The sequence below is a fragment of the Phyllostomus discolor genome, chromosome 7, assembly GCF_004126475.2.
Source record: "Phyllostomus discolor isolate MPI-MPIP mPhyDis1 chromosome 7, mPhyDis1.pri.v3, whole genome shotgun sequence".
NCBI classification, from domain to species: domain Eukaryota; kingdom Metazoa; phylum Chordata; class Mammalia; order Chiroptera; family Phyllostomidae; genus Phyllostomus; species Phyllostomus discolor.
The window spans coordinates 115,221,389-115,244,729 of record NC_040909.2 but is presented as its reverse complement, the minus strand read 5'-3'; the positions used below and the strand labels follow the sequence as shown (position 1 = coordinate 115,244,729).

Sequence of the window (23,341 nt, the reverse complement as noted above, 5' to 3'; positions counted from 1 at the left end):
TTGTTAGAACTCATTAGACTGTGCACTTGGAATTAATTAACTTTTTTGCATGCAGACTATACTTCAGAGAGCTGATTTTTGAAAAAGGTAACTGCCTTTCCCTTCTCTCTGTACTTCAATTTAAGCAGCTATTAAGGTAGGGTTGACATCAGAGGTTTCCAACATTTTTCTCACCAGGCTTCTCCTACTGCCCCTTCGCAATCCCAGTCCCAGGCCCCACATTGTGAAAGACTTTGCCTTTTGGGAAACAAGAAAATAAAAAAGAAAAACTACTTTTATTTGTCTGTTAATACTTTTCTCATGTACTAAGCTGACCGTGTACTGACTGTATCTGTTCGGGTACTGTGCCTGATAATATTTGAGTAATGTAGGCTACTGATCACTTTTCAGAAGGTTATAATATAATCAACAGCTTAATTACCTGTTGTTCCATAATAATCTATGAAGTTTAATATACACCAAGAAGAAAAAATAAAAGCCAAAGCAATATACTTGGTGATATACTCGGTCTGTCCTTAAAGGGGAATAAAATATGTAAGTAACAACACCTGGTGTGTATGTGTACTTGTGTATGTTTGTATATGTGGACGGGTGTGTATACTTCATTTCAAACATAAAATCTTACTAACGTAGAAATAAAGGAAGCCAAAACATATAAAAGTATCAAACTCCCAAATGTCTATTAAGAATGTGGTTTGAAAATTAGAATGTATATTTCCAAAAGCATGATTGTTACTATTATTTTAAATGGCAGGTAGGTTCAGACCAATTCATAAAAGTCTATTAAATCCATAATAAGTGGCTATAACTAAAAAGCAATAGAATAATGCTTTTAGAATACCAATAATTAAATAAATTGGAAAAATAAACTCTATTTTCCAGGGATTATTAACCTTTCTTTACACAAAACATTGTATTAGTAGGTATTTCTTAGACACTGTGAAGCCTCTCTTCGGAAGACTGGGCTCCCATAACAAAATATTACAGACCGGGTGGCTTACACAGCACAAACTTTCTCTCTCACAGTTATGGAAGTTACAAGTCTCAAATCAAGGTGCTTTCAGGTTTGGTTTCTGATGAGGTATTCTCCGGGCTTGCAGCATCCTTCCGGCTGTGTCCTCTCATGGCCTGTTTTCTGCACGGGTGGGGAGAGAAATCTCTGGTGTCTTCTCCTGAGGAAGCCCATCTTACCAGATTAGGTCCCCACCCTATGGCTTCCTTTCAGTTCAATAATCCCCTTATCGGTTCTCTCTCCAGATGTAGTCGGACTGGGGGTTAGGGCTTCAACATAGGAATTTTGAGCAACACGATTCAGTTTATGAGAGCATGCTACTCTGTACTTTATTTTGATCAGACAGAAAGCAACAACTATGTTACAATAGCTTTGAGAGAGAGAGGGAGGGAGGAAGGGAGATATTGGCACAATTAGAGTTTAAGACCAATAGATTCAAAATTAATTGAGAAGAAAATATTAGTATGGCTTCACAACATAAAAATCTATAAAGATAATCCAGGGAAGTTAATAGCTCAAAAATAATTTCTGGTTGTTAAAATTACAAACAATCCTCAAGAAAGAATGAATGGTAGGGAAATCTAAAGAAATTAAGTTGTTGTTCAATGACTTCAGACTAATTAAGTATATTCCCAAGACAGAAAGGATATTTTATCAAGGATAAATTATAGATATTAGTAACATAGAGAGAAGTCAAGATTGAGTTGAGCAAAAATACCAAGAGCAATAACGTGGTCTTTGAAACATTTGTAGGATAAAGAATAACAAAGTTATATAGGGTTGTTGCTTTGGTGTGGTATAATATTAAATAGATGCCTCTGCCCCCTCTGTCATATATGCTCTTCCAACTGAAAGGATAAGAGTAAACGTTTCTGGAAACTTTCCTAAAGGATGTGGGTTCAGTAATTGTAGAAGTTCATTCAGGTATTTCAGACAACTTTGAGTTTTCACTTAGGTACTAAAATGCTTAAAGGAATGAATGAAGGAAAGAAAGATCAGATGACTGGAAACTGGAAATGCAATTTTGATTTCCCAAAAAGGTTGGGATGGATGAGAATTCCACAAACCAACAATTAGGGAAGATTATAAATAGAGAAAAAAGAAGTGGTTTATGAAAACCTCAGAGAGGAAATAACTCTATAAGCCATATGGATTTGATAAGAACTGTGTTGGAGAAACCTTAGTCCTTTTGTAGGTTGATAATCACACTAATAGGAATGTTGGAGACAAGTGCGTGTTAACTTCTACAAGGGTTTGACAAATTATCTTACACCTTTTGAGCACTGTAGAAAAATTTGGTGTGGATACTAGAGCAATGTCTAGTACAGCATCAGAAATTTCTCAACAGAAATTACTACTACTTAAAAAAAAAAAAGACAGCATTTTATCTGGAGCAGGGGCGTTCTGAAATCCATAAAATCGCCTTAGTGAGCCTGAGCTCAGTAGTCCAAGTCAGAAAACCTGCAGGTGTGTGTGTGAGTGGCATTGTGCTGTTTTTCTTCTCACAGATTTCTCTTCCTGCTGTAAATCAGATAGCCTGGGGCCACAATCTCTCTCCTCCTTTTCACCTGAAGTTAGAATCAGGGTATCTGATTTTAAGTCTTGTCCCTGTATCTATGAGCTGTGTGACATTAGGCATATTATTTAACATTTCTGGGCTACACAGTAGCAATTCTGGCTCCAGAATACCTTTAAACTGGTGATTGCAGCATCAATGCTTCCCTTGGTCTCCAGCCTGCCTCCCTGCCCTGCAAATTTCAAACTTGCCAGCAGCATCTACAATCCACTTCCAGTCAGGGTGGCATAGGTGAACATGACTTGCCTTCTTGCACAACCACAGCAAAAATTACAACTAAACTATGAACAACTGTCACCCAGAATCATCAGAATATCGAGCTCTATGGAAGTCTGACAACCAAGGAATTAAAGAAGTCTTATTCACCTGTATGGGTAGGAGGGATAGAGATGCACATTTTGCATCTTTATCCACATGTGCACCTTTTTTATCCACATGTGGTGAATAAAAATTGGGAGGGATACATCAGGAGCAAGAGATCCCAGCCCCACACCAGGGTTCCCAGGAAGAAAAGTCCCCATGTCTTCTGGCTATAAAAATCGGTGGAGGTTGGGGCAGTGGAAGAAACTGCAGGATTTTCAAATGTCTCCTCTTCAAGGGCCTGCAGTGGGCTTAAGACTTACTATGCAGACTCACTCTCTCTGGGCTTCTGCACTGGAGCAGCGGCTGGAAGGGCACCAGTGGCATATGGGAGCAACTGAAGTGTCTGGCATTAGCTCAAGTGCCAGGGGACAGCTTCCTCCTGGACAAAACTCCAGAGGCCAAGCAGCAACATTGACCCCTTTCTGAGCCCTGCCCCACACAGAGCCACAGAGTAGTGACTCTTAACCTAGTTCACACAGGTTGCCTGCCTTGGCAATTTCCAAGGCTCTGCCCCATCCACCTTACAGGTGCACTTTCCTGCAATAGGCCATGCTACTAAGACGGAATCAAAGCAACTCTACCTAATACACAGAAACAAACACGGGAAGTCTGCCAAAATGAGGAGACAAAGAAATATGGCCCAAGTGGGAGAGCAGAACAAAACTCCAGAAAAAGAACTAAACAAAATGGAGATAAGCGATCTATCAGACTCAGAGTTCAAAACACTGGTTATTAGGATGCTCAGGGAACTCACTGGTACTTCAACAGCATAAAAAAGATCTAGGCAGAAATGAAGGTTGCACTAAGTCAAATAAAGAAAAACTTATAGGGAACCAACAGTGGAGTGGATGAAGCTGAGAATCAAATCAATGATTTGGAACATAGTGAAGAAAAAACATTCAGTCAGAACAGCAAGAAGAAAAAAGTATCCAATAAAACAAAGACAGGCTAAGGAGCCTCTGGGACAACTTCAGACATATCAACATTCAAATCATAGGGGTGCTGGAAGGAGAACAGAAAGAGTAAGAAATCGGAAACTTACTTGAAAAAATAATTAAAAAAACCTTTCTTAATTTCATGAAGGAAATAGACATGCATACAAGTCCAAGAAGCACAGAGAGTCCCAAACGAGATGGAAACAGGACCACACCAAGACATAATTAAAATGCTAAAGGTCAAAGATAAAGAGAGGATCTTAAAAGCAGCAAGAGAAAAGGAGACAGTTACCTACGAAGGAGTTCCCACAAGATTGTCAGCTGATTTCTCAAAAGAAACCTTGCAGGCAAGAAGGAACTGGCAAGAAGTATTCAAAGTGACGAAGAGCAAGGACCTACAATCCAGATCACTCTATCTGGAAAAGCTATCATTTAGAAGGGCAGATAAAGTGCCCAGACAAGGTAAAGCTAAAGGAGTTCATCATTGCCAAACCATCATTACATGAAATGTTAAAGGGACTTATGTAAGAAAAAGAAGGTCAAAACTATGAACATTAAAATGGCAATAAATTCATAATTATCAACAATTGAATCTAAAAAACAAACTAAGCAAACAAGCAGAATAGAAACAGAGTCATAGATCTGGAGATCATTTGGAGGGTCATAGTTGGGAAGGGGAAAGGAGAGAATGTAGGCAAAGGTGCAGGGTTTAAGAAGTACAAATTGGTAGGTACAGAGTAGTCAGGGGGATGTTAAGAGCTATAGGAAATGGAGTAGCCAAAGAACTTATATGCATGACCCATGGATAAGAACTGGGCGGGGGGGTGGGGGGGGCGTGATTGCCAAAGGGAATGAGGCATGTTGGGTGGTGGGGGACAAAGGGGGAAAAATTGGGACAACTGTAATAGCACAATCAATAAAATATATTGAATAAAGAAATAAAAGATAATGCTGGCAGTAGAGTGGGGAATAACCAGATGAAGAGAGGACACTGGAAAGAAACAGAGCAATTGTAGGTTGGGGAGCAGTTTAGTCATTCTGAGTTGCAATGCAAAGGGTTTAATCAGAGCAGTGACCAGAATGAGACAGACAGTTTCAAAAAAAAAAAATCACTGGTGAGAAATAACAATAAGAAAAAACTCCAGCCACAGTTTTATCATCTGTAAGGTAGAAATCATATATGTGGGAATTTTGAGGCTTATTGTATCATATGTGACAACATAAATCATAAGAAATATTTTGAAAACTACAAAGAACCATAAATTTTTTTAAAATCACCATTTAAAAAATTCCCCTCGCTTTGAATCTTGGCTGCATACGCTTTGGTGCTATCACTTGCCTTCACTGAATATGTATAGCAGGCACTCGGGTAACAATACCTTGCAGTTCGGTGATTGCCTCTATGAGGTTCTTTTAAACTTCCGTGGTCAGCATGTTGCATTTTTCAATAAATCACACATACACTCAAGGAATCTGAATGAATAACGGTGAAGATACATTAAGAGGCTTATCTTTATAATTCAGTTGTTAGAAGTTAAAAACAAGAAGAGAATCTTAAAAGCAGTAAGAGAAAATAACTCGCCTTGTACGAGGGAGCCTCCCAAATGCCAGTAAGCAGATATTTCAGCAGAAAATTCGCAGGCTAAAAGACAGTGGTATGATATATTCAAAGTGCTGAAAGAAGAAAAAATGCTCAAATAAAAAAATGTCAACCAGGAATAGTCTACCCAGCAAAGTTGTCCCTCAAAATTGAAGGAGAGAGAAACAGTTTTCCAGGCAAGCAAAAGCTAAAGGAGGTCATCACCACTAAACCAGTCTCATAAGAAATGATAAAAGCACCTCTTCAAGCTAAAAAAGAAAGGGCTCTAATTAGTAACAGAAAAACATGAAAGTGGAAATCTCACTGGTAAAAGTAAATGAATAGTTAAATTCAGAATACTCTAATGTTGTGATGGTTATGGCTAAATCACTTATAAACCTAGTTATAAGGTTAAATGACACTTTAACATTTAAAATAACTTTTATAAGATAACTTTAAATAACTAGTTTTAAAAACATACAATAATTTGTTATGAATACACAAGGAAAATATGTAAATTGTGATGTAAAAAAACATAAGATGAGGAAGAGTAAAAGTGACTTAGTATCCACAGTTATCAGCTTAAAAGAGACTGTTATAAATATATTTTATGTAAGCCTCGTGGTAACCACAAACCAAAAACCTGTAGTAAATACCTATAGTAGATAATACAAAAGATAAATCATACCACCAAAAGTCATCAAATCACAAACAAAGAGAGCAAGAAAAGAAGAAAAGAAAACGATCAAAATGGCTATAGTAAGTCCACTTTGATTCTTTCTGTTCTTGCTAGTGAGAACTTTAGCATCTTGCTGCTCTGTGGGCTGGAAGTTTTAAGCTTCTAGCTTCTGGTAGTTGTTCTTTGCCTATTTTTGTGACGTCTCACTCTATACATGTGCAGCTTATCACTCAGCCTGAGACTAGGGCCCTGGTACAGATTTTTGGAGTCCTTTATGTTTTTACAGTTTTCTCCTTTCCTGATACTCTGAACGTTTCAGCTGACTCAGCCTCTCTGAACTCTAATCTCTGTCTCCCCAGCTTGTCAAGAATGTAGGTTCTCCCTTGATGTTCCAGGGTCTAGAAAGTCTCCAGGTATTAGGCCTGTACATTAATGGACACATCTTAATTTGTTTCCCTTTTCTCAGAGATCAAAGTTTTACACGCTCTTCTTTAGTGTCTGAGGTTGGTTTTTTTTTTTCACATGTTCCAACTTTTTTAGTTGTTCTTAGTGGAATTGCTAATCCATTATTAATAACTCTCTCATGACCCAGAGTAGGAGTTTTAGGTCTGAGTTTTTTTAAAAAAAATTTGTTACTAAAAATGTGGTTTTGTGCTATATACCTTCTTACACGCTGCTGTTTGTATTACAAAAGCTTTTGGGTTTTGTATGCTTATGTTATATCCTGCTGCTTGACTCAATTTTTATATTTTTCTGTTGACTGTCTTGGGTTTTCAAAAATAGATATACAATCTTATCATCTGTAGATAGATTTACTTCTTTCTCTCTTTTGCAATTCTTATGCTTATAATTGTTTTTCTTGTCTAATTGCATTGGCTAATTTAATAACTATAGTGGGAACTCCTATTTTTCCATTCTTATTTTTTAATAGAAAAGCCTTTAGGACCTCCCACTTGAGTAAGACACTTGCTGATTTTATTTTAGATTTTTGTACTGTTTGCTTCTGTTTTATGTATTTTTATTATTTTCTCAATAGATTGTCAACTCTTCAGGGGCAGAAACGGTGCCCACTTACTTATTTATCAACCTACCACGCATTCATTTATTCAAGCAGATACGGACAGAGTATCTCCTATTATGTGTCATGCTCTGTGCCAGTCACTGGATCGCAAAATAAAATAAACCCAGCTATGTCCATCACCACATCACACTCTCCATCCCCAAAAATAAGATCTGGTAGGAAATACAGATATTACACAGATAACACACATACAATACATTTTCAGAAAGTGACAGTATTAGATACTATAGGAGCCTATAACAGGATGACTTAACCTAATGTGGGGGAGTCAGGAGACACCTCCCTCAGGAAATAGTAAAGTCCAAAATCAAGGAAGTCAGCTGACACTTTCCTAAAAGAAATCCAGTATTTCTGGAGATAAGACATAGAATGGAAAAGTGGATGACAAGAGATGAAGCTTTTAAAGTAGTTAAGGAAGAGCCAGACTGTGGAGACTTTAGGATTAGGATCCTATTAGGATTTTGGAGTTTTTCTTTACATACAATAAAATAGAAGTGATGTTTGCTTTTGGGGTGTATATGAGGTCTGTCCAGAAAGTGTACAGCCATGTAATATGAAAAATACAGACATTTACTGAAGAAGATACAAGATACAAGAAACATTGTGCATAGGACAGTGACACCTCAGTCCCCTTCAAAGTAGGCACCTTGGGACCTCACACAGTTCTCCCAGCATCTCTTCCACTGCAAAACCCTGCAAAATCCTTTTTTGGAATTGCCATCAGCTTCCTTGTCGTATTTTCCTGAAACTCATTGACAGTCTGAAATCTCTTCCCTTTCAAGGGTGATTTTACTTTTGGGAAAAGCCAGAAGTTGCAGAGTACCAAAGCTGGGCTGTAGGGGGGCTGAGTCACCTGGGTGACTTGATGTTTGGCCAAAAATCTTTACAGTGAGATGCGATACATGAGCAGGTGTGTTGTGATGAAGCTGCCAATCACCAGTTGCCTATAGCTGCAGCCATTTTCATGATATTTCATCTCAACCGATTAAGAACATTGAGGTAGTACCCCTTATTAATGTTTGACCTGGAGTGGCATACTTATGATGGACAACACATTCCCAATCAAAAAACACAGTTAACATGGTCTTGATATTGCTGTGACTTTACTGTGCCTTCTTTGGGTGTGGAGAACCAGGCAACTTCCATTGGGATGACTGAGCCTTGGTTTCTAGATCATAGACCTAGACCTGTGATTCATGTCCTGTTATGACCTTCTTGAAATCTGGTTCATTGGTAGCAACTCAAATCAAGTCATTAGCAACTGCAGCATGATGTTCCTTTTGCTCTGGCAGCAGAAGCCACAGAGCAAATTTTGCCACAACACATTTCATGCCAAGATCCTGTGTCAAAATCTCAGACGCAGTAGTTTTTGGAATCCCCAGATCAGCTTCTAGTTCTCCCACTGTCAGTTGCCGATCTTTGTGGATTGCTGCCCATATACATTCAACGTTCTCAGGCGTTCTGCTTTTTGCAGGCTTCCCAGAATGTGGATCACTTTCAACAGATTCTCAACCATCTTTGAAGTATTTGTTCCACAATTTTATTTGCACTGCAGTCATTGCATTGTCCCTGAATGCCTTCTGAATCATCAGAATCATTTCTGCAGAGCAGTGTTTAAGCTTAAAGCAAAATTTGATGCAGATTTGTTGTGCTCCTCAATCATTTTTAATGCAGCAGCCACATAGTACACATGCCCACTCAACAGCCTCTACCGCCCCCGCTGACTAGTACAGTGAAGTTGTCCTTGTTCATGCATGCGCATTCCAGTCCACTTTCCTTGATTGCCACGTTACATTGGTGTTGGCAAAGCCTTCTTTTTATATTAACGATGGCTGGGCTTTTTCTGGACAGACCTCGTGTTCATGTTTGATTACTGTTCTCACTGCACAGTGGAAATGAGATTGTAGGATGCTGAACATGTACTTATAACTGCCACTCATTAACTTTTAAACTAGTGATGTCTCCCCATACAGATAGGAATAGCTGTGACTGGTAGGTTTGAACTCTGAAAGTTAAGTACTATTTTTTAATAAACAAGAAATATGTTCATGCCTGAAATTTAAAAAAAAAAAAAAGGTAAGAAACATAGACTTCTGAATGCCATGGAAATTGGTATAGATCCTGAATTCTTTTTTAAAAGTAAGGAACACAAACTTCTTAATGATTGTGGATTTGAATTTTCAAATCATCCAGTTACTAGCTCTCTGAAAAAGTTTACTGAGTTGCTAGAAGCTTTAGCTGTCTTGTCTGTAAAATGAACTGTTTTAAAGATGAGCTAAAGGAAAGCTTGTAAGGCTCTTAGGATTTGACTAGCACATATCTATTAAGTTCTCAAAAAAGCAGAAATAAATATAACAAAGATACAAAGCAACAGGGATGCAGAGACCATAAATTTACATATTTTCTTATTGATGACATTCTGATTACTCAAGTGAATAAACCAAATGTTAGGAGATGTAGTTTAATTAAGGTTCATGACTAAATGAAAATAGTAGAGCTGGGATTTAATTCCAGTTTAAGTCTGGTTCCAGAGCTCAAACTCAGTGCCCTGTGACCCCTTTCCTAAAACAGTATCTCTTCGGGAAGATTCTGTCTCTCATGTTGCACCTGAAACTACAGAACCATGTTTCAGCTTGGCAATGAGAATGTGAACAAATTGCTCACCTTTGTTACTCGGTTAGTGGGACGAAAGAAAGTTGTCATAAAAATTATTTCCTGACTTAGGTGATGATAAAATTTTTTCTTACTTGAAAATTGTCTTTTAGGAATTCTAGTTAATTAACTGGTCCATTAACTAGTCAGCTGATAATGTATAACTATAGGAGTAATGATTTGTGAGACTATACATTTTTCCAGTATGTATAGTTACCTCTACAGCATGACATCTGCAAGAATACGTGATGTGGCAGCCCTGTGCTTATAGTAAGGAGGTGGTGGTGTGTGTACATCTTTATGTGTATGGGGTCTTCTTCTGGGGGAGCGGGGGTTGGAGAAAGCTCTAGGAAGAATGTCTCTAGCTTTGTATCAAGGAAGCAAGTTGAGGGGGGCTATCTGATTATAACATGGAAATAATTGTTAATGTAAGTGGCATTTTAGAATGGCAGTATACCTAAATTGGAAGTAGCCACTTCAAGTGATACTCAGAATAAGAAATATTTAATGTAACCAAAAAAGGGGATGGTTATTTGATGTTTACAGAAATTATTATTGATTTTTTTTTAAAAAAAACTTCTGAATAGAATTGTTTCTAAGTTAAAGCAAATGTATAGGAAATTAGCAGTATCATGTTTTATGTTTTAAAGGATTATTTATTGGTTTTAAAAATCATGAATAATACTTCTGTGAAATTAGCGTGTTTTATAATATCTTGCACAATATTTATCAGACTTTCCATTTATTCAGAATGGTGGGAAAGGAACTATATTTTCTTCACCTGTTCTTATTTTTTGTAATGAATAAAAATGCTTAAGAAATCTCTGCCTATTGTCACATATTCTATTAATGCTGAAGTATGCAAGAGATCTTTTTATTCCCAGTTTCAAAGGCCTTCTTCCACAATTCGTATATTCCTTGAAACTCTCATATAGAAATATATGCGTATGTAAACATGTGTATTAACTGACATCATTTTCAAGTTAAAATTAGGTTATATTCTAATTCATTCTGAAACATAAACTCGATGTGCATGTCTTTCCAAGTTAGTACATACAGAATTACTTTAATGTATTAAATATTTTATAAGGCTGTATTAGCTTATTCCTTTGCATGCTAATGACAATTTAGATTAAATCTATTTTTTTATTACAAAGAATTCCACCAAGCCCTGTAAGATAGGTATTATCGTCTCCATTTTAAAGGTGAAATGGAGGCAGAGACTGTAGGTAACTTGCCCTATAGCACATGTCAAGTAAGTGGTGGAGCTGGTATTAGAATCATAGCAGTCTGGTCCAGAATCCACAGTCTGAAATACTCCTTTATGCAGCTGTTTCCCTCTACCCGTGTATTCTGTGTACTGAGTTGGGAGGAAACGTGTATAAAATACATCTAGTTTTAAGACTTCTGAGAATTAATTTGCTACCTTAAGAATATTGGAAAACTTAGGGACACAAATTATAGAGCTGTAATTGTAGTTGTTTCTAATATAGAAGTAGGAGGTTACACCAACACTTCTGAAATGTTAATGTAGGCACATTTCACTGGGGGTGGGGGGAGATCTTGTTAAAACTTAGTTCTGATTCAATAATGTGGGGTGGGTCCTGAGACTCGACATTTCCAATAAGCTCCTGATGTCACCAGTACTACTGGTCTCCTTCTGAGTAGCAAAGATTTAGGCAATTTATACTGACTTTTGGCAGATTGTGTCACTTTATTGAATCGGTTTCTTATTTTGCTTATGCTACCACAATTCTTATAAGTTGTGCATGTTGAAGAAATAGGTATGGGCTTTCTAGTAGTTTGGATTCTGTCAGTAGCATTAACACTGCTGGAGAAGATAAATCATGGCTTATAATGGTACTAATGTGCAGCACTTAAACAACTACCATCAGATTACTGACATACTAAATATGGCTTGCACACCTAGGTCACAGTTTCCACTGTTTTTTTAATATAGGGAAAAATAATTTCTTTTCATTTTGAAGGCTATAACTGTAGGTGAACTAAAAGGGTTTTATCACTTTTATTTTATTCTTTAGTATTTCACACATATTGTTGACTATGTGCCAGGCACTGTTATCAGGTGCTTAATTGGCATGAGTTCATTTACTCATCACGGCCTCCCTCATTCATTCATCCATCCGCTCTTTGAGCACCTGCTCTGTTCCAGGAACTGTGCACACAGTGTTGAACCAGATGAACACAGGCTCTGCTTTCTTAGGTTCTATACTGTACATTAATCAAGCAGTCATAGAAGTGTGATGGTTGTAAAAGCAAAGTTAATGATAATAAGTGCTACTTTTTTTTTAAGATTTTACTTATTTATTTTTTTTTAGAAAGAGCGAAGGGAGGGAGAGAAACATCAATGTGTGGTTGCCTCTCCCATGCCCCCTACTGGGGACCTGGCCCACAACCCAGGCACGTGCCCTGACTGGGAATGGAGCACTTGCTACTTTCTACAGAGAAAATATGATGATCGAGAAACACCATCAAAGGCAACTCAGCTCTTAGCCCTCCAGGCTTCTCTTACCTACTCCAAAGGCAGTTCTTTTTCTGGCAGCTGCATTTCTGAGCTGTTGCAAAGCTAAACCAACCCTAGGGGCTGCAGAGAGACAAAACTTGAGAAGTAAAGATAAACAATTTGCACAAGAAAAGAAAGAACAGAGGTAGATGGAATTAATTTATAATAAAATAAAATTTAAATTAAACAAAAAGAATACCTGAAGGGACACTTCACATTAATTTGAAGGAGTAAATATCCTCAGTACTTTAAATGGGAGCCTTTTTTAAAAACACTTATTAGGTGATATTCAGTTCAGTGAGGTATTTGAATGGTTCCATGTCCCCAACTCTGTGATAGGAGATACAGAAAATCAAGGGATAGCAAAATAGGATATAATTTTGTCCCTAATGGTATTGGGGTTGTTGATAAAAGGTTGGAAGAGACAATGGAAGGTATTTTTTTTTCATGTACCAACATGTGTGACCCTAGCAATAGGCACATTGGTGGTGGATTAAGCATGTTCTTAGAGAAATGCCACTTTTAAAAGTACATGATCCTCTCTTTTCTAGTAATAGTATGGAGTTCTCTTTTGACTATTAACTTGATAGAAAATTTTTTCTGGATTTAGTTGAATCTGTACATTGGACCTTTATATATTATTACAGTACATTTTTGTTATTTCCAAAATGTTTTCCCTACTACTATTAAAATGTTGGGCTTCATTATATTATTTTGAAGAATATTATAGGAGACTTTAATTTAGTGTCTGAATATTTCAAGTAACTCTATGTAGTTATTTTTTAAGGGAGAATCTGAAAATTTTTAATACATTTTATCTTGGAAATTAGTTTATTCATTATGTTTAATTTTAGGAAATGGTGCTCTTGCAGAACATTCTGAAAATGTGCATATTTCAGGAGTGTCAACTGGTAAGTCATTTTTTGTAATGTTTAAATTTCATGCATGACTTATAGTAAATATTGAAAGCCACCTGGTATCTTACGAAGTGATATTTGGCTATAAAAATTATTACTGCTTTTTGCAGCATGTAATAAGGAATGAAGTAACTGGAACATGGGGAAATTCTCATAAGATAAAATTGGTACTTGCATGCCCATGGATTGATTGTACTTTTCCAAAAGGACTGCATGATTATTTTTATACAAACGTTGAGCCAAGAGAAGTTAGCTCAAGTTGAATTAGTGTTTTCTTTTCCTACAAAGTTACATGAAATGAAATTTAGTAAAATGTAATTTTGAATGTAGCATTAGAGCCTTAGAAATTAAGCATTTTGCTTGATTTTAGATTAGACTAGTACTATACATAAAACTGTTGTACTTGAGGGCACAATTTGCATGCTATTAAAAAGCAACCCAACAACAAATTTGTATCCATGACATTCAGACTCTTGTTGAGGTAAATACACTTTTTTCCCCACTGATCTAAGCTTTTAAAATTTAATGACTACTTAAAGGCCCCTTACTATTGAAATTTTCATCCTTAGCGACTTCCACAGCTTTGTTGCCATTTTTGCTGTATCAGCTGCAGTTACTACAAGAGCAGAATCTTATTTTTGCATATATTGAAATAGTTTCTTCCTGTTATTTTATTATTTCCCTATATTTTTTATGGTTTAAAAATTTGCACTTAGTGTATTTATCAGTCTGATTTCTTCTCATTTGTTTGGTTATGTTTTTTCATATGAAACAAATCTGAAAGTTTCTTCTTTTGTTTATGTCTGACATTATATTCAGAAAACTAATAGACTTAACAAATATTCTGAGAGTTAGTATGCACGAGCCAAACACATCAAGCTTGGTTGTCTGACCAGGAAAAGCAAAGCAAATGCCTTAGTAGTCTGTGTTAATTCTTTCCCAGTTTGTTTCACCATTTTCATGTGCTTTCAAATGGTGTATAATTATATACATCAAGTAAAAATAAGGCTATTTTTAAAATGACTTGAATTTTCTCCCTTCCTATTTCAAATAGCTAATGAAAATTATGATTATTCTTCCAAGTAGTAAATGTGAAGAAAGAAGTTTGTTTAACAACATTTTAATTCATACAAGCAAAGGGTGATTGTCTAATTCAGTGATTTTCAAAATTTTAGTTTTCAAAAATTTTAAGCTTTTAAGCTTTTAAAAATATTGAGGACTTTATTAGTTTGTTTGGGCTTCCATAACAAAAATACCATAGGTTGAGTGGCTTAAATAAGAGATACTTATTTTTTCACAGTTCTGGAGGATAGAAGTCCAAGATCAAAGTGCAGACAGGGTTGGTTGCTGCTCAGACCTTTCTTCCTGACTTGTAGGTGGCTGCCTTCTCGCTGTGTCCTCACGTGACCTCGGTGTGCACCCAGAGAGAGGTCTTTGGTGTCTTTCCTCCTCCTCTTGTGAGGACCTCTGTCCTGTAGGATTAGGGCCCGCCTTACTCTTACGACCTCGTTTAACATGGCTTACCCTTCTAAAGGCCCTATCTTTCAAGTGCAGTCACATGGTGTTTTAGGGCTTCAACTAATGAATTGAGAGACAGACACAGTTGGGTCTATAATAAGGAATTCAAAGAGTTTTTGGTTTATGTAAGTTGTATTTACTGTATTAGAGACCGAAACAAATTATTTAAAAACTAGTGTATTTGCAATTACCTGTCAGGATGGCTGTATAGGCAGATATGACTTGCCTCTTTGCACAACTACATCATAATTACAGTTAAAACATGGAACAGCGATCACTGTGGACTATTAGAAATCGAGCTGAATGGAAGTCTGACAACTATGGAATTAAAGAAACCACATCTATCCAGACCGGTAGGACAGTCACAGATGTGGAATGGGCTGGTCCCACACCCACATGGATAAAAATTTGGAAGGGTATCTCGGGAGTGAGGAGTCCCAGAAAAACACCAGGCACCACCCCCACCCAGCCCAGGATTCCAGTGCCAGGAAGATAAGTCCCCACAGCTTCTGACTGCAAAATCCAGCCAGGATTGAGTCAATGGAAGAAACCTCTGGAGCCCCAAGTAGTTCCTCTTAACTCACAGACTCACCTACTGTGACTCACTCCCTCTGAGGTCCAGCACCGGGGTAACAGCTTAAAGGCACCAATGGTATACAGGTAGAAACTGAAGTGTATGGCATCAAGGCAAGCAGAGGTCATTGTCCCTTTTCTAAGCCCTCCCCCCAACAGAGCTGGCAAGCTGGTGCCATATTTGAGACTCCATCAACCTGGCTAATACTGTGTGACTCACCTTGAAGATCTCTAGAGGCTCTGCCCCGCCCAATTTACAGCCCCATCCAAACTGCTTTTCCATAAGAATGGCTGGTCTTGGCCCCTGAATGCTATCGAACTAGCAACAGCTGGCTTCAGTAAGCCCTAGGGGCAGCCGTATTAGATTAACAGCTTGGCTTTGCCTGGGAATCTCCAAGCCCAGCACAAGTAGCAGCCATCTCAAGATTGCTTCATAGTTCAGGCAGGGTATCCCAGGCAAAACACAGCTGGGGGCTGACCTTGCCCTGCACCACCCTCGAAACCCCAGGGCCAACGCACCCAGTGGACAGCTTACAGACCATGTGGGAACACCACCACCTTGCCCCTGCACAGCAGATTCTCCACAGACAGTAAAGGCTGGTTGTCAGTGGTCACAGCCCATCTCTGCAGCTGACTGGCCTGGGTAAATCCCTCCCACTGATCTGCCAACAGCACCCAAGGCTCAACTACAAGAGGAGGGTGTACTCAGCCCCTACAAAGGGTGCATCTCAAGTACCCAGCTTGGGTGATAGGGGAGGCTGTGCCACTGGACCCTACAGACACCTACTACCTTAGACCATACTACCAAGACAGGAGTCAAAGCAGCCCTACCTAATACATAGAAATAAACAGGGAGACTGCCAAAACGAGGAGACAAAGAACATGGCTAAAATGAAAAAACAGACCAAAACTCCAGAAAAAGAGCTAAACAAAATGGAGATAAGCCATCTATGAGAGAGAGTTCAAAACACTGGTTATAAGGATGCTCAAGGAACTTAGTGAGGACCTCAACAGCATAAAAAAGATCCAATCAGAAATGAAGGATACACTAATTGAAATAAAGAACAGTTTACAGTGAAACAACAGTAGAGTGGAGGAGGCAGAGAACCAGATCAATGATTTGTAACATAAGGAAGCACAAACAACCCCTCAGAACAACAAGAAGAAAAAAGAATCCAGAAAAACAAGGATAGTATAGGCAGCCTCTGGGACAACTTCAAAAGGTTCAATATTCACCTCATAGAGGTGCCAGAGGAGAAGAGAAAGAGCAAGAAATTGCAAATCTATCTGAAAAAAAAATGAAAGAAAACCTCCCTAATTTGGTGAAGGAAATAGACATGCAAGTCCAAAAAGCACAGAGAGTCTTAAACAAAATGAATACAAAGAGGCCTACTTCAAGACACACCATAATTAAAATGCCAAAGGTTGAAGATAAAGAGAAACTGTTAGAAGCAGCAAGAGAAAAGCAGCTAGTTACCAATGGTTGACAGATCGGAGGAGGGGAAGGAGAGGAAGGGGAGGGTGGATGAAGAGGTGAAGAGATTAAGAAGTACAAATAGGTAGTTACAGAATAGCCATGGGGATGTAAAGTACAGTATAGGAGATGGAGTAGCCAAAGAACTTTCACACATGACCCATGGACATGAACAATGATGGGGGGATTGCCTGAGGGAGTGGGGAGAGCTGGGTGGAGGGGGGCAAAGGGGGAAAAATCAGGACAACTGTAATAGCATAATCAATGAAACATAATTTAAAAATGAAAATAACATTCATTTGCAAATAATAGTAATGATTGTTTCATGTTTACATCAATAACATAAGTTTATAAAAATATGTTTCAAAACAAAAACATCAGTAGGAAGAATAGAATTATTTTATATAATTTTGCAATGTTTTCAAATTTGTCTTAAAAGAAGATAGCTGAATTCTCACCTCTGTTTCTGCATTACCTTTTGTAACATGTTGTGCTTTTTTGACATGTATAAAAACAATCCATCTTCACACTGATATGTAATTAGAAAAGAAAGGAGTATTTTAATAGCCTTTTCAGATAATTGTGGGTATTCTTCTTTGATACTATGCCAAAACTCATCAAGTGATCATTCTTAAAGGTTAGTTGCAAGTGAAATCTGAAACCATATCAATGAACGGTTTGTTTTCTGTTACATAAAATTTCAATGGACTTTCTTTCCCTTTAAATTGATTTTTTTTATCATATATCATTTTGTAAGATGCATTAGTTATTTGCAAAATATTGGTTTGCTGAGTTATGGAGGTTTTTATGGATTATGAGAAATTTGAACATATCCAGTATTTACTTAAATTCTGAATCTTGCCTCACTCATCAAGATTAGATTCTACTTACTTTTTCTGTTTGCTTGAAATTAGACTACTAGGCTTTTGTTAAGCATTGAAATTACTATTAAATAAATTCCTATTTGAAAAGAATTTTAGTTTAAAAAATTCAGCATTTAGAATATGTAAAACCTGTGTTGCATATTTTAATCTTGCCTATTTTCTTGTTTCTTTTCTACTCCTGTGTTTCAGAAATACATTTAGAAATGTGTATTAGTTTGCTAGGGCTGCCATAATGAAGCACCATAGACCAAATGACTTAAACAACATAGTTTTATTTTCTCAAAATTCTGGAGGCTAGAAGTCCAAGATCAAGGGTTTGGCAAGGTTGGTTTCTTCTGAGGTCTTTCTCCTTAGCTTGTAGGTGGTGGGTCTCCCCCCGCCATGTCTTCACATGGTCTTCCCTGTGTGTGCATCTGCGCCCTGACCTCTTCACCAGTCATATTGGCTTCGGGCCCACACTTATGACCTCTTTTAATGTCCCTCTTTAAAGACCCCATCTCCAAATCTGGTCACATTCTGAGGTCCTGGAGATGCGGACTTTAACAAGGAGACTTTGGGGGCGATACATTTCAGCCCATGACAGATTTTGTTTTAATTAAATGTATTTTACGAAAAATACTTCGTTTCAGAGGTCAGTAAAACCTTGTTAATGGCTTATTATTTTTTCCTGAAGATGAGTCTTAGAAAATTCTGTGGAAAGAGAAGAATACTAATGAAATCTATTCCAGTTGTACCATTAAAAAGCAAACGGATGCTGTTGTGAAAGGTGCTTTCAAATTCACATCCCTGGCCATTTTTCTTTGGCTAACGTGGAGCTATAGAAGATGTAGTGCTCAGACAGTGTAAGTTCTGAATTCCTTTTATCCCCAGTTGAAGTGAGAGCCCCTTCAGTGCTGGTGTAAATGGAGAACTGGCCGTTGGAAGAATCTCTAAATGCAGGACTTGCCTTCATTTGAGACCAGGCCGCAACAGAAGCAGCAAGGTCGCTCACTGTCCCGTGGGTCCGTTTCCATTCATCACCTGCTCTTTTCACCTCCTCACTCCTTATGACAGTGCTTAGTGCCCTGATTCAGTCAGTGTTTGCATTTGGAAATATTGCTGACTGTTTTAGAAAGAATTTTAACTTGTCTATAATTAGTTTCCAGGTAACTTACTGTTCAAATCAGGACACTTTGAATTAATTATGCTGGCACCACAGACAAAACCAGAGCTGTCCCAGACAGCTGGGGATATAGAGTTAGCCTTCTGTGATGAATTAAATTCATTTAGCATGTATTAAGCAGTTGATATGGACCTTGTGCCAAGAATGGTGGGAGTAAGCAATGAGTAAAACCTTCTTGTCTCAAGGAATTTACCACTTACTGGAGGAAACACACATGTACAAAATGCTCCTATAATGCCTCACTGTGGTAAGTCCAGTGGTGAGGTATGAACATAGTTAGATCATTTATTAAAGGCCTAGTTAAAATGTCTGATGAGTAATGACTTATATTAATTTTATTTTTTATTATGAATAGTCCTGTCTTGTTAAAAAGATTTTATTTATTTATTTTTAGAGAGCAGGAAGGGGAGGGAAAAAGAAAGAGAGAAACATTGATGTCAGAAACACCAATAGGTTGCCTCTTGCACATGCTGCAACCAGGAACGGAACCTGCAATCTAGGCATGTGTCCTGACCGGGAATCGAACTGGCAGCCTTACACTTTGTGAGACAGTGCCCACAAACTGAGCCATACTGGTCAGGCCAAATTGTTCTAAGTCTTGGTTTTGTTTATTCATAGGAATTTTTATGGAATTAGTAGTTTTTGATTGATACTATATTTTTGGTTCTAATGGTTGGGATAATTTGTTTCTATTTCTAATATTCTACAACATTCATCTTCATCTTCCTCCTCCTTAAATCTTTGCCAAGAGAGATATGTTTGTCCTTTTGCTGGTGCTTATGCTACAGGTATTGGCATAAGAAAATGTAAAGTGTCCAAAAAGTATACATCTGGTGATAATATAATAAAAGAGTTATTGGAGAAAATCTTATTCTTTGTACTTTTTTGTTTGGAACTTTTCATTGTTCAGATTTTCATGTATTTCATACATGATATACAGAAAAAAGAAAAGACAAATGGTAGTTTTATAAGTATAATAATATGTGAAATTATGATGAAATTATGTCATAGAAATGGCCAAGTAATTTAATTTTACACATCAGAGAGTAAGAAAGTTAATGTTCTTTTTAAAAAAATGTCTTCATTAAATATCTCACTTTTTTTAATGTCTGAATTCTTAAATAGCTAAATTACTGCTCATCTGAAACATTTTTAGGTCAGATTGACTTATAACAAGACCTTTGCACGCAGTAAAATAATATATTTGATTTTTTAAATCTTTCTACCGTACACTGAATTTTACTCTGATCTGTGATATTATTTGAATCAAAATAATTCTAGAAATAATTTGTCTTTTGTTCTCAATTATTTCAAATCAAGTTTTTTACTTGTTTTCATAAATTCTTTTCATTTATACAGGTTTCAGCAAACATTTAGGGAAACTGGAAAAACAGCAAAACGATTAAGAAAATCATTTATTACATTGTTAATATAAATGAAAATAATATTTTAATTCAGTTTTTTCTCTTTCTGTGCCCCTTAGAAATAATTGTATATGCATTTGAATTCTATCCCCTGTCCTTGCTATTTAACATAGAATACTTTTTCAAACCATTATTCTAATATTTGTATAAAATTTTCACCCAGTGTCTGTAATGTAATATTCCTAAGCACATCAGTGGCTGTGGCGGGTTCTCCCTACTGCAGATGAGGTTGCTGGGACATAGTAATATAGATCTAGCCCTTTTTTATTTCTAAAACAATTTCTTTAGCATAGATATCTAGAAGTGGAATTACTGTATCAAAGGTTATAAGTAATTTAATGACTGTAGAAACCTTTCGACAGATTGCTTTCAAAAAAGATTATACCAATTTACACAGCTGTCTGCTATGTATGAGGACACTTACATTGGGTATGATCATGTTTTTCCTGTTTGACTTTTTTCTTAGCATGTTTAATAGTCTCAAGCTTTTATTTTCCTCAACCTGTTCAGAAATGTGACTTTTTTGATTCATGGCCCAGAGTTGTGACATTGCAAAGAATAAGGGAATGAGATTGGTTTTCCCTTACAGTTAGGCAAAAACTACCCTGAAATTTAAAAATCTTTTGGTTGCTAATAGAAACAGATGTTGGGCCTTGCTGCTTTCTCAAGTATAAAGTTTTTACATATGAGGATTAACACATTATTCTTAGTCCACCAATGATAAAGCTTCTGAATGTTTCTACCTTATAGCATCTATAGCGGAAACCTCCGTTATTGATTTTGGAGAGGAGGTCAGGGAGGGAGGGTGGGGAACATTGATGTGAGAGAGAAACATCAATCGGTTGCCTCCTATATGCACCCTGACCTGGGATCAAACCCACAACCTTTTAGTGTATGAGACGATGCTCCAGTCGGATGAACCACCTGGGCAGGGCAGTAAACTTGGTCCTGGGCCTTCCTTACAATTGATTTGGAATCTTTGCCAGGCAAAGCTGACATTTCTGAGAGCTGAGAAAGAATTCTACTGTAGAATTTTCTGTTTTAAGCCTTATTCATATGAACTGATTAGGAGAGTATATAAAATAGACTTCAAGTAGTTTTTAAGTGTTGTCCTTTCTTTATTCCTTCAGAATGTTTATTCCAACAGAATTATCACTCTTTCTTGCATTTGTGTGTTGCATTTTATAGTTCCTATTCTAGTACTCTAAGACCTAGGATACTGCTGATCCTATCAGCCTTTAAAACAAATAATTTAAGTGGTAGCCTTTTTAAGTAGGATATATTATTTTATAAGTTGCAAATAATTTGCTTACAAATTAGCAACATTTTATGAGTATAGAGCACTTAGGAAAATGGCTTTTGTTTTTAACTACAGTTTTAGGCTTAAATTTGATAACATGGTACAATATTTCAAGTCTCACTGGAAGAACATCAAGTCTGATAACACTTAATATCTTAGAATTTTCAGTTCTTTCAAATAAAGAACCTGAGGGGAAATAAAGTTTAGTTATTTGATAGTAGTTCATAATTATTTTTCAAGCATAGTTGCATGAACAAAGTACCAGGTATAAGTGTTCCTTTGTATCTTTCCTAAGTGATTTTAATGTTTTCAGATATTCAGTCAAATACCTGTACCTCTTCCTAAACTTACTAAAAAGAAAATAAGCAGTTCTTTTGACCAATATTATAGAGTGTCTTCTGTCCATGTTTCAAATGCTGAGAGTAAAGAAAGCTTATTATACTTAGGGTGATAATGAATCTATTAAGGTTTTTAGGATTTCAGAATATAAAAGTAGAACGTGGTGTGAACCCAAGAAAATATCCTTCAGGTGAAGAAAGTGGGTAGAGAATATAAGACAGTACAGTTTTTAGAGAAGATCACATACATTAATTGGTTTATGATATTATTGATTTTTAAAGGCATTGTCTGCCTTCAGAAAAGTTTATTTATGGACCACTTAAGCTTTTGGAGTACAGTGCCCCTTGTAAGTTTCTGGAAGGAAAGTAATGGTTGTGGTATAATTTTATATATTATACTTTCATATATAATGTTATATACTATGTTCTTATTTATAATGTTTTCTTATACAATATGTTTTACGTGAAGCATATTTATATATTGCATAATCATAACATTTCATGTATTATCAAGTATTTCTTGAACAATTATATTTATAGTGGGACTGTTGTGTATTACTTTATATGACATTATAATGCACAGTAAATAAACTCAGCCTCAGCACAGTAAGTGTGAGCACACAGACCGGGTCGCAGTGTGACAGACACGTGCGATGCTGAGCTGGCAGAAGTGAAGTTCCTCCACTGGAGCCAGATCCAGCAAAGGTATAAAAACACGTTGTATTTAAACATTCCACATTTTCTTTCCCACTCTGTAACTTTGAGAATAACCCTTCTTCTCACTTTGAGAATAGTTCTCAAGTATGCTGGCATGTCAGTTACTGGTCATTTTGCTAAGGCATGGGTTTGAATCGGCCGCACTGTGCAGCTGGCGTGCAAAAGCCACTTGGCAGGTGAGCAAACTGGACTTTGGATTTCAGTTGCCTAATAGCCCAACAGAAGTGAGGGGTGATTTGATCTTAAACTGCAGTCACAGAAATATAGTATTCAGAGCAAAGTAGATGCTAGTTTTTCTTTATTCCTCCCTTAAACATGTTCTGAGCATAATGTTTATTCCTGGGTATTACCCTTGACAGAAGACACTAAGATTGGAACACTTTCAGAAGAAGATGTAAATATACTACAAATTATGTTAAAGTTGATAGAGGTGGCTTAGGAAATTGTGAACCCTGAGACGAATTTTATCTTTGCTCATGTGCTGATACCTGCTTTATGTCTTCTATGTTTCCAGTTAGAATCACAGTAAACTCCAAAAATTAATAATTTTTACCATTCAGGAAGTAGAAATAGTAGCTTGCATAGCATTTTAGTCTTTTGTAGTGCATAGTCCTTTTGTAGTGCTTAAAATAG

The 23,341-nt window shown here is 36.9% G+C and overlaps 1 protein-coding gene across 2 annotated transcripts in view; it reads left to right on the top strand.

Moving 5' to 3' along the window:
• Positions 1 to 23,341, top strand: part of LRP12 (LDL receptor related protein 12) — a 71,537-nt gene that overhangs the window by 23,023 nt on the left and 25,173 nt on the right. The window contains exon 2 of one of the 2 annotated variants that reach the window (XM_028533809.2): positions 13,256 to 13,312. The exons of the other annotated variant lie outside the window; for it this stretch is intronic. Coding sequence (XP_028389610.1) covers positions 13,256 to 13,312 — 57 coding nt within the window. The remainder of the gene's footprint in view (positions 1 to 13,255; positions 13,313 to 23,341) is intronic. 2 annotated transcript variants of the gene reach the window in all.